Source organism: Malus sylvestris, chromosome 10 (assembly GCF_916048215.2).
Source record: "Malus sylvestris chromosome 10, drMalSylv7.2, whole genome shotgun sequence".
In the NCBI taxonomy this organism is placed as follows: domain Eukaryota; kingdom Viridiplantae; phylum Streptophyta; class Magnoliopsida; order Rosales; family Rosaceae; genus Malus; species Malus sylvestris.
Genome location: NC_062269.1, coordinates 5,386,545 through 5,398,834, shown reverse-complemented (window position 1 = coordinate 5,398,834; position 12,290 = coordinate 5,386,545). Strand labels below are relative to the sequence as shown.

The 12,290-nt window shown below is 39.3% G+C and overlaps 1 protein-coding gene and 1 long non-coding RNA gene across 2 annotated transcripts; one reads left to right on the top strand and one right to left on the bottom strand.

The window, feature by feature from the left end:
- The first annotated feature begins 8,804 nt into the window (after positions 1–8,804).
- Positions 8,805–10,031, top strand: LOC126587564 (uncharacterized). Its single transcript, XR_007611123.1, has 3 exons — positions 8,805–8,834; positions 8,945–9,643; positions 9,740–10,031. It is a non-coding gene; the product is annotated as an uncharacterized LOC126587564 (long non-coding RNA).
- Positions 10,032–11,573: 1,542 nt separating this feature from the next.
- Positions 11,574–12,023, bottom strand: LOC126587529 (uncharacterized). The gene has a single exon (XM_050252605.1). The coding sequence runs from the start codon at positions 12,021–12,023 to the stop codon at positions 11,574–11,576; it is 450 nt and encodes a 149-aa protein (XP_050108562.1).
- Positions 12,024–12,290: the final 267 nt, after the last annotated feature.

The window sequence follows — 12,290 nt, the reverse complement described above, 5'->3', positions numbered from 1 at the left end:
GCTTCGTTGGATGTGTGGGCACACGAGAAAGGATAAGATTAGGAATAAGGATATCCGAGGTAAAGTAGGAGTAGCCGAAATTGTAGGAAAGTTGAGAGAAAATCGGTTACGGTGGTTTAGACATGTGCAAAGAAGGCTTACTGACGCTCCGGTTAGAAGATGTGACTACGGGACAGAGGTTCAGGGCCGAAAGGGTAGAGCAAGACCTAGGAAAACTTTAGAAGAGACTCTAAGAAAAGACTTAGAGTACTTGGATCTAATGGAGGACATGACACAGGACCGAGCACAATGGCGTTCTAAGATTCATATAGCCGACCCCACTCAGTGAAGAAGGTTTTGGTGTATTTAACACAATACGTTGAAATGAAGCAAAACTTATTTATTGATATCTCCGATAAGTTACAAATATGTACATATACATGAGTCAAAATAAACAAACAAGAGGGAGCCTTCACAAAGGTTGCTTAGGAGAAGTCTCAGCAGTCGGTAGAGCCCCAGAAAGAGAAGGTACCGGAGGGGGATCATTTGGAGCCTCATTACTGGACAGAACCCTAGAAGGAGGAGGCATCAAAGGTTGATCATTTGGAGCTTCATTACGCGGTACAGCCCCAGAAGACGAAGGCAATAAATGCCTTTGGAACAAACCCACAAATCGCTGATGATCAAGTAAAACCTGACCATCAGATTCCTTTATCTGGTCAAGCTTCCTCTTCATGTTTGTAGCATAGTCATGTGCGAGTCGGTGCAACTGTTTATTCTCATGCTTGAGCCCTCTAATCTCCTGTTTGAGACTCATCACTTCAGCCGCCAATGATTTAACTTGGCGGGTTCGAGCAAATAGGCGTTGGGCCATATTAGACACAGAACCTACACACTGAACACTCAGAGCCAAAGAATCCTTAACAGCCAACTCATCAGACCGTTTGGAAAGTAGTCTGTTATCTTTGGGAGTGAGAAGGTTCCTGGCCACCACTGCAGCGGTCATATCATTCTTCATCATGGAATCCCCAACGGTAAGAGGACCAGTAGGGGATAAGAAGGATGTGCGCCATATGTTGTCTGGAGAAGGCGTGGCTGCCTCTTCAACAAGGTTCAAATCAAAACGACAGTCGGAGGGGCCCGACATTTTCAAAGGTGTTGAAGAGAGAAGAGGTTGGACAAATCAAGATCTTAGAAGTGCAAGAAAGAAGCTTCTACTGGTGGAGATTCAAGTGTGCTTTGGAACTTAATGCCAACCTCTATAAAAATCTGCACCCAACGGAGCTTCATAAATCGAAGAGGCGCCTTCCCAGAAATCGAAGAGGTGTTTGCTTTCTCAAAAGTTGGGCTGCTCAGAGACCACGAGGGCCGATCTCAGAAATCGAAGAGGCGTTTGCTTTCTCAAAAGCTGGGCTGCTCAAAGACCAAGAAGGCCGATCTCAGAAATCGAAGATGCGCTTGCTTTCTCAAAAGCTGGGCTGCTCATAGACCACGAGGGCCGATCTCAGAAATCGAAGAGGCACCAGTTTTTTTCAGCCTTGTCAGCACCTGTCACATGCACACTCAGCTTTGCTGAAACTACGGGCATTCTGTTGAAGATTTCTGGTGAAGTAGAAAACACGTGAATCTTACTGTTCAATCATCCACTTTCTACACGCACCATCAGCTCATGGGTACCACAGATAACTTTGCCAAAGATCTCTGACAAAGTTTAGACACGTGAAGCTTGCAGCTCCCACTACATCGCTATGACCAAGAAGGGTAAAAGAATAGCAAAGAAACAGCACTAACAAAGTTTAAACACATAAATTTTGAAGGTCTAGCCACCATATTATTACCCACAAGGGTAAAGGAACAGCACCACTGCTGGATAATTGGAAAGTCCCTATGTGTCAACCTCTGTGCTCTGTGGCAAGGTAGACTAGCAAACATGCCCAACCTTTACTCACATTCGAGAAAACACTCCCAACAAGATTGCTTGCTCCAAAATCGAAGAGGCACCACCCTCCGAATCTCAAGAGCCAGACTCCCAACATGATTACTTTCTCAAAAATCGAAGAGACACCGCTCTCCGAATCTCGAAAGCCAGACTTCCAGCAGGATTGCTTTCTAAAAAATCGAAGAGGCACCGTTCTCTGAATCTCGAGAGCCAGATCCCCGACAGGATTGCTTGTTCGAAAACCGAAGAGGCACTGCTTTCTCAACTTCGAGAGCCAGATCTCCTTAGATAAAGCTGGTATGTAATCTTCACACGCAACATCAGCTCTCCAGATACCACAAACCACTTTTTCAAAGTGCTCTGACACACATGAAGCTGGCAGCTCCCACTACCGTGCTATGACCAAGCAGGGTAAAGGAATAACATTACTACTTGTTGTTAGGGAGACTCCTATATATGTCGACCTCCATCCTCAACGGATAGACAGACCTGTAAAAATGCTCAACCCTTCCTCATATCTGAGAGGGCACTCCCAACGAAGCCTCTCGAAATACTCAGCTTTCTTTCCCCCCGATAATACCTCTGCAAACAAGCTACACCAGAGCAAGAATATCTCATATCATCAGGGTTAAAAGCAAGAGTATCCCATCCCATATCATGTTTTTTCCCTATCTTTTCTTTTGGCATTGTTCTTACCTGCAAGACAAGGAGAAAGAGAGCAATCAGTCAGCACTTGGAATCAAGCTTCCAGTCAGGAACTGACTGCCTGGAACCCCTTACCTGATTACTTACTTGGCATTGCTCTCGAGTACTCATCTTCAACATCTTATGCTTCCAGAGAAGATACCATATCTGCCTGAGGAACAGATAGGGGAAGTGAGAAGGATACAAGGAAGCATGTGGAGACAAACGTAACAGAACACGTGCCAATACATCGACTACTTTGTCAACAGCAAAAGTATCCCATATCAGCAGGGTCGAACGTACTCTAGATTTGATGGACTTGTTTTGACCCTCAAATTCTTCAGTCGGCTTTATACTCTGGAGGAAACCAGAAAACCCTCCAGCCTATTTCAAGAATAAGCCTGTGGAAAGTTACTTCTTCAAAAGCAAAAGTATCTCATATCATCTATTCTCCTTTTTCTTCTCTTTATCCTTCATGCTGCCTGCAAGATAGGGAGAATGAGAACAATCAGCCGGAACTCGAAATTAAACTTCTGATTTGGGACTGATTGCTTGAAGCTCTGATTGTTTACCTTGACTGTCACTTCTTTCAGCAGATCCCCTAGTTCGGCGACTTGGGGGACTCCTACTACATGGTTTGTATCGCACTTGACCAAGCCTGAAACTACAAGTAAGCTTCAAGTGAAATTGATACATTACCTTGTGCATCTCCACCAGTTAAAGATACCACCCCTAGATGGAGGAAGAGTACTTCCAGAGAAGATGCCACATCTACCTATGAGACAGATAAGGCAAGTGAAGACGATACCACACTTCGGTACTTAGAAGTTTCGTGATTACGAGATCATTCTCCCATAATATTTCCTAATGTCATTTGTACTAAATCATTCACTTGTACTCACTAAAGGAGAGCTTGAACCTATGTACTTGTGTAAACCCTTCACAATTAATGAGAACTTCTCTACTCCGTGGACGTAGCCAATCTGGATGAACCACGTACATCTTGTGTTTGCTTTCCTGTCTCTATCCATTTACATACTTATCCACACTAATGACCAGAGCAATCTAGCGAAGATCACAAACTTAATATTTTCTGTTGTACCAAAGTCCTCACTGATTTTGTGCATCAACAATCCTTAAGTCCTTACTTTTTTGCATTGGTAATGGATGAGTTAACAGGACATATTTAAGATGATATTCCTTGGTGTATGCTTTTCGCAAACGATATAGTGTTGATAGATGAAACTCAGGAGGGGTAAATGCGAAGCTTAACCTTTGGAGAGAAGTTTTGGAATCTAAAGGTCTTCGCCTAAGCCGATCAAAGACAGAATATATGGAGTGCAAGTTCAGTGCAAATGGAGGCCAAAATGAGTTAGGGGTGAGGATCAAAGATCAGGAAATACCAAAGAGCGACCGTTTTCGCTACCTAGGATCTATCTTGCAAAAGAACGGAGAATTAGATGGAGATCTCAACCATAGAATACAAGTTGGATGAATGAAGTGGAAGAGTGCATCCGGCGTGTTGTGTGACCGTCGTAGGCCACTGAAGCTCAAGGGAAAATTTTATAGGACGGTAATAAGGCTAGCGATGCTATATGCAAAGAAGGCCTATTGCTGCTCCGGCTCGAAGATGTGACTACGAGATAGAGGTTCAGGGTCGAATGGGTAAAGGAAGACCTAGGAAAACTTTGGAAGAGACCCTAAGAAAAGACTTAGAGTACTTGGATCTAACGGAGGACATGACACAAAACCGAGCACAATGGCATTCTAGGATTCATATAGCCGACCCCACTTAGTGGGAAAAGGCTTTGTTGTTGTTGTTGTGGTTGATGCATCTACCTGATGGTCACATGTTTGCCTATTGTCTACTCGAAATGTAGCGTTTGCAAGACTTTTCGCTCAGATAATTAAGTTACGAGCACAATTCCTAGATCATCCTATTAGGTTAATCCGACTTGATAACGCTGGTGAATTTACGTCTTAAACCTTTGATGATTACTGCATTACAATGGGCATTGATGTTGAACACTCTATTCTTCATGTCTATACTCAAAATGGCTTAGCAGAGGCATTTATCAAGCGGCTTCAATTAATAGCTCGCACGAAAATGAAATTGCCAGTCTCTACATGGGGACATGCCATCTTACATGTTGTATCATTGGTTCGGTTGAGACCCATAGCCAACCACCAATACTCATTAATACAACTCATGTTTGGTCATCAACCAAACATTTCACATTTACGAGTTTTTGGTTGTGTTGTTTATGTGCCTATTGCACTACCACAACACATTAAAATGGGACCTCAGTGCAGACTGGGAATTTATATGGGTTTTGATTCACCATCTATCATTAGATATTTGGAACCCTTAACAGGTGATATGTTTACAGCTTGTTTTGCTATTTGTCACTTTGATGATACAGTCTTCCCATCGTTAGGGGGAAAAAAGACCGTTCCAGAAGAACGGCAAAAGCTGACATGGGTTGTTCCCATCCTATCTCATTTTGATCCACGAAGCACTCAATGTGAAGATGAAGTGAAAAGGATCGTTCATCTTCAAAGTATTGCTAATCAAATGCCAGATGCATTTAATGATGCTTCGAAAGTGATAAAGTCACATATACCAGCTATAAATGCACCTATAAGAATTGATGTCCCTGTTGGACAAAATAAAGTGGTAGTGAATGATTCATCTGGTGCACGCCTGAAGCGTGGTAGACCACCAGGTTCAAATGATTCAGCCCCTCGAAAGAGGAAGATGATAACACATCTGAATCCAAATGCAATCATTCAGGAAAAGAAAACGAATGATACATCCACAATTTATGATTCTTAATTTTCTAAAAAAGAAAATGTCGTTGATGAGACACATGTCTCTGAAGAGATAGAAGTACATGAAAGCAAAGAAATATCTATAAATTATGCATGTACGAATGAATTGTGGGATTGAAATGAAATAATCATTGACAATATGTTCGCTTTCACAGTAGCCACTGAAATCATATTAAGTAATGGCATTGAGCCCCGCTCTATTGATGAATGCAAATAGAGACATGATTGGCCTAAGTGGAAAGATGTAATCCAGGCAAAATTAAATTCCTTGGAAATGCGAAGTGTTTTTAGACCAATAGTCCAAACCCCACCTGGTGTGAACCGCGTAGGTTACAAATAGGTATTCACAAGGTAACGCAACGAGAAAAAAAGAGATTGCAAGATATAAAGCAAGACTCGTTGCACAAGGTTTTTCACAAAGACTTGTAATTGATTATGAAGAGACATATTCTCCTGTAATGGACGCAATTACGTTCCATTACTTAATAAGTTTAGTGGCTTCAGAGAAATTTGATATGCGACTTATGGATGTCATCACTGCGTATCTATATGGAGAATTAGATACTGACATATATATGAAAGTCCCAGAAGGACTTAAGTTGCATGAAACGACTAACAAACCACGAGGTATGTTCTCATTCAAATTAAGAAGATCAGTATATGGGCTGAAACAATCTAGGCAAATGTGGTATAATCGTCTTATTGAGTATTTGATCAAAGAAGGATATGCCAACAATGTCATCTGCCCTTGTGTGTTCATTAAGAAATAAAATACTGGTTTCGCTATAATGTTAGTATATGTTGATGATATGAACCTAGTTGGAACCCCCTGAAGAGCTAAATAAAACTGTTAAGTATCTGAAACGCGAATTTGAAATGAAAGACCTTGGAAAAACAAAATATTGTCTCAGCCTGCAGATCAAGCATTGGGCTAATGGAATTTTGGTCCATCAATCAGCTTACATTGAAAAAATACTAAAGTGATTTGGCATGGACAAGGCTTATCCATTTAGCACCCCAATGGTCGTTCGTTCTTTGGACATTAAGAAAGATCCATTCCGTCCAAAAGAAGATGATGAACTGGTCCTTGGTCCAGAAGTACCATATTTGAGTGCAATAGGTGCTTTATTGTATTTAGCACAATGTACTAGACCAGATATAGCTTTTTTAGTAAACTTGTTAGCCAGGTATAGCTATGCTCTAACAATTTGTCATTGGAAGGGAGTCAAAGATGTTCTACGATACCTTCGTGGGACAACAGACATGAGTATCTTCTACTCAGACAAGTCCACAAATGACCAGATCCTTGTTGGATACGCAGATGCTGGTTTTCTCTCCGATCCACATAAAGCCCGCTCACAAACTGGATATGTGTTCACTAATGGAGATACTGTAATTTCATGGCGCTCAACAAAGCAAACATTAGTTGCTACATCTTCCAATCTCTCGAAAATAATTGCTTTACATGAAGCAAGTCGTGAGTGTTCTTGGTTAAGATCAATGATCCATCACATCCGGAATTCATGTGGTCTACCTTTAAAGACAAACACTCTAACTGTCATTCATGAAGATAATGCAGTTTGTGTTGCCCAGATGAATGAAAGATTCATCAAGGGTGATAAGACTAAGCATATATCTCCAAGGTTTTTCAGGGCACATGAGCTTCAGAAGGCTAAAGTTATTGAAGTCAGACAAATCCGTTCCAATGAAAATTTGGCAGACTTGTTCACCAAATCTCTACCAAAGTGCACATTTTAGAAGTTAGTGCAGGGAATTGGATTACGTCAGCTTACAAATTTGAAGAATGTGGAATCAGGGTGAGCATATATGATATATGCATGTTGTACTCTTTTTCCTTTGATTAGGATTTTCCCATTGGATTTTTCCTATCAAGGTTTTAACGAGGCAACATAAGCATGCTTAACACCATATCAACAATCTGGGTAAAGTTGTACTCTTTTTCCTTCGCTATGGTTTTTTCCCACTGGGTTTTTCCAAGCAAGGTTTTAACGAGGCAACTGATGTTGATATGTGGGCATCCAAGGGGGAGTGTTGTAAATAGTGGGCATGTATGCCCACATGCATACAGTAAACTTTTCATATGATTAATAGTGTAATTTGTTTGTTTCCAAGGTACTTGCTCCATAAATAGAGCATTACGAGTGTTAAACAATAACAATAACAACAAGAAAAGTAAGAAAGCTAGAATATTTTCAGTATCCTCCTATTTCTCTCTTATCTGCAATCATTTTATAATATTTTACTACAACCTCGCTCCTGTCTCTAGCAAAGGTTATCTCTCTAACTTTTGCCTATTTATAACATAGACCTATTTATATACTTGAGCTAAGAATACTTACTTACAAAGTAATCTAATTAATCCTAACTAATTCTTAATTAAACTTAACAACTCAGAATAGATATCTAGAAAATAGTTAATTTACATGTGAGAATCAATTACCCTCATTATCTCAACTAAGGTAACTTGGTTAAAATTGGTCAATGATGCACAAAGACGGATTATGAAACCCTTGGTTAGTGCATCTAACGTTTTCTCTGAAGTAGAAATATATTGTATAATACGATTTCTTCTTTGAACATTTTCTCTGACAAAGTGATAGCCAAACAATCATTGAATTAAGAAGCTAGATTTACGCACAATTTTTACACACACACCCTCAAACACAAATATCAATTGTTGGCAACTTCCAACAGTGGCACGCCTATTCTCTCTTTCACTCAAATCATTCCGTGGCACCGAGATTGAAAACAACACTCGAAATAAATACATATCAAGCACAATCTAGACGCCGTCCAAATTTTGACACCAACACTCCATCTTTGCATGTGTGCACGTATTATATTATTGGCAACAACTTGTCCCATATAATATGTCGAACATATTAATTAATAGAGTTATGGTGATTATAGGTGGTGATATTGTATAGGATTTTGGGTCAATGAGTTGAGCACTATTCATCCGACATTCATATTTCTTCTTCGAGGGTAGGTTGACATTATCTATATTGTGAAAAAATACTATTCACAAGCAATGTATTAGCGAAGGGGTGTGATATCCACACACCCTATTTTACTTCTTAAACACCTTTTTAATTTTCGACTGTTGGATCAGATGAATTGAAGAAGATCAACAGACAGAAATTATCAAGAGGTGTGTGAGAATAAAATAGAATGTGTAGATAGCACAACCCTTAGCAAAAATAGCCCTCACCTGCTTCCTATTCAAGCCCTTAGCAAAAATAGCCATCACTTTACCCTTCAGTAGACATCTGATCTCCATCTTTTCTTTATGTTCGTTCCAAGACATCATGACTTCAGTAGACATCTGATCTCCATCTTTTCTTTGTTCATGCAGTTGAAAGATTAGGTGGACAAGAAAGTAAGTGTAGTACATATAAATCAAAGCTAGGTTTTGGTATTAATTTATGAGATTAGCCTAGAGTCCCCGTTAGTTCTTGTTTCCTAAATAATTGTGAATTAATGGTGCAGGGGCAACTCCGAAGTTGGTTCCTCAATTGATGAATTTTAAATGTCTGGGTATAACTCATGTCAAGAGCCATCTTCAAGTAATTGATTTGATCCCATCAATTTCATGATCTATATATATTTTCTCTACTAATTGTACTATATATAAGATTCAATACTTTGATTAAATATAAATTAAGGGTTCATCTCTGATTAATATTGTTCTACATTTTCTGCTTTGTTTTTCATCATCAGATGTATATAGGAGCAAGAAGATGGAAGACCCCAATCAAAGGTGAACGAATTAACAAATTGCACACAGGCTCATCTACTCTTCCAATAGTTGATACAAAAGTTAGGGTTTACATATTTATAAACTTGAGAGATCTTGCTTTCTTATTATATGACAGATCCAGCATAATAGCTCCAATCAAACGCATAGTGTCTATTTTAATTTTCTCAGTGTGAAATGGCCACTTCTCCTATACAAAATGGTGCGCCAAAATACTGGAGAGTCGGAATTGTGAAACCAATTTAACTCTCACTTAAAAGCGTAGATAATTTCAGTGTTATACAGCTGCAAGTTATGTTTTACTTATTCTTTGAACCCTTTACTTCCCTTCTAAGCTTGAAAGCAGGAGACTAGGTCGCCAAGTCCCCAGACTGTTCCAAGGGCTAGGAGGTCATCCTTGAGCAACCTGGCATGTGGATTTTAACAACATGGTTGGGCTTCTGAACCTCATTATATTTCCGGTTTTTTTTTCTTATATAGAATGCATATATCTGCAGATTTAAACAAGTCATTTTCTGAATTTTCAGGGCATTGAAATCCAAGCTCAGGCGGTACCCCTATTTCAAAGAAAATGAGACCACTTGAATACGGTAACCCAATTACTTTCTTTGTTGTTTTTCCTTAATGGGTTATCGATTCCTTGCTTTTTAATGAATTTTTGGCTTAGGTATTTTGAATTTCTGAGTTTCAAGGCACAGTTGCCCAGTATGTATAATTGTTTTCGTAATTTTATATTCAGCACCGCTTGTCAATTTATTGTATGAATACTTTCAATATCAATGTAAAACTAAAATATTCAATAAAGAACAAATAATCATACTTCATCCTGTACTCTATATTAAATTATGTTTAGTCAAAAGTTGTCTCTGGTAAAGTTTTTTGCATGATGGTACAGCAACGGTTATAGCTATAGCTAATATATGTATATGTCAACGATAGTATATACCACTACATAAGGCCATCTCCAACCAAAGGGTCTAGAGGGTCAGAGGGCCGAAAATAGCCCTAAAACCGTCTTCAACCGAGAGCTAGGCCAGAGGGCTCGGGAATCTGGGAGGGCCTTACGGAATTTCAAAGGGTCAAAGGACCAAAGGGCTGGCTATTTTTTTTATAGTTTTTCTATTGTTGTCGGTTATAACCGATAGCATTAAAGAAGAATTTTTTAATACTGTCGGTTATAACCGACAGTAATAGGTATTCATAGGCAAATTTTTTTTTTATTTACTATTAGTGTCGGTTATAACCGACACTAATAGTTTGATTTTTTTTTTAATATAACGGCTAGCTGACTCAGCTAGCCGTTGGGTTTTTTTTTTTTTTAATTTAAACATTTCTTTTGTTCTATAAATATGGTGAAGTTCTTTCAATTCTTCACTTCATTTGCAATATTTCATTCTTCAATATATTTCTCAATATTTCATTCAATATATTTCTCAATATTTCCTTCAATATATTTTCCAATATTTCCTTCATCTATAATATTTGTTTCAATTTTTCAATAATTTCCTTCAATATTTTTTCAATAATTTCCTTCATTTTTTTCCTATAACTTATATTTCACAAAATTTGTTTCATATTTTTTTTTTAAAATTCCATTTTTTTTAAATTAAGTAACATGAAACAACATTAAACAATATGAAACAACATTAAATAACATTAAGCAACATAAAAATTATACAACATGAAACTTAAACAACATTTTAAAAAACATTTAAAAACATAAAACGTAAATGCCTACTCCATGCTTCTTTGGGCCCAAAGATGTGCAACAAGATCTTGTTGTAGGTACTTGTTTGTGGCACGAGAACGTATCATTTTATAACGCATCATGTACTCATCTATAGAGATACTACCAGTTCTTGGATTGAAAGGCAAATTAGGTTCATTATATATTTTTGCACGAGCCCTTCTTAACCTATTTGGATCTTTTTGGTCGTCATCGGACTCTCCATTAATATACCCATCTCGCTCATCCTCCACTATTATACTGTGTAATATGATGCAAGACATGATGATGGAGTCTAAATTTTCTCGACTCCACCCTCTTGCCGGTTTGCTGATGATCTTTCACCGTGCTTGTAGAATACTAAAAGCTCTCTCAACATCTTTCCGATATGCCTCTTGGTGTAAGGTAAACAACTTTTCCACGTCATTCCTAGGGTTTGGAATTGCTTGGACAAGTGTCGCCCTCTTTGGGTAGATGCCATCTGCCAAGTAATACCCCATATTGTATTGACAGCCGTTGATGTAGTAGTCAAGTTGAGGTGCTTTACCTTCCGTCAAGTTATTGAAGAGGGGTGAACGCCCAAGAACTTTAATGTCACTTTGGGATCCAGGGACTCCAAAGAAAGCATGCCAGATCTATGTGTCATATGAGGCAATTGCGTCTAACACAACAGTTGGCTTTCTCGACCTTCCGCTAAAGCCTCCTTGCCATCTGGTGGTACAGTTCTTCCAATCCCAATGCATGCAGTCTAATGACCCTATCATGCCCGAAAACCCACGGTCTTCAGCTTTGCGAAGGAGTCGATTCAAATCTTCTTGATTTGGCTCGCGGAGGTACTCTTCTTTGTAAAGCTGAACAATTGTGTCACAAAATTCTTGGAAAGTATCAAGGCATGTAGACTCAAACATACCATGGGTTTCATCAATCGAATCAGCTGGGGAGCCATAGGCCATCATTCGGAGTGCAACAGTAACCTTCTGATGAGGTGAGAAACTAGGGCGGCCTGCTCTGTCCCGCTTCTGTCGAAAGTACGGATTGACCTGCTGGACATCACAAAGTAAACGCTCGAAGACATGACGCCTCATCCGGTAGCAACATCTGAAATCCTCTTCTGTGTACACCGAGTTGAGGTCGAAGTAGTTGTTCATCAGATTGGCATGTGTCATCGCTCTGTTTCGTGGTTTGTAAGAACGACCAGCAATAAAGCCACCCCATTGAGGTTGTTCCTCAGTTGGTTGACACACCATGGCCGTAGCCATGGCTGCTGCTGTGTTTTGTTTGTTGCGCATTACTTGAACTTCTTCATCAGACTCCTCATCTTCTCGTCTCATTTGCGCCCATTTTGCTTCTCT

Bases quoted from the DNA above. Each gene is read 5' to 3' on its own strand.
- LOC126587529 (XM_050252605.1), bottom strand. From the start codon at position 12,023: ATGAGGCGTCATGTCTTCGAGCGTTTACTTTGTGATGTCCAGCAGGTC.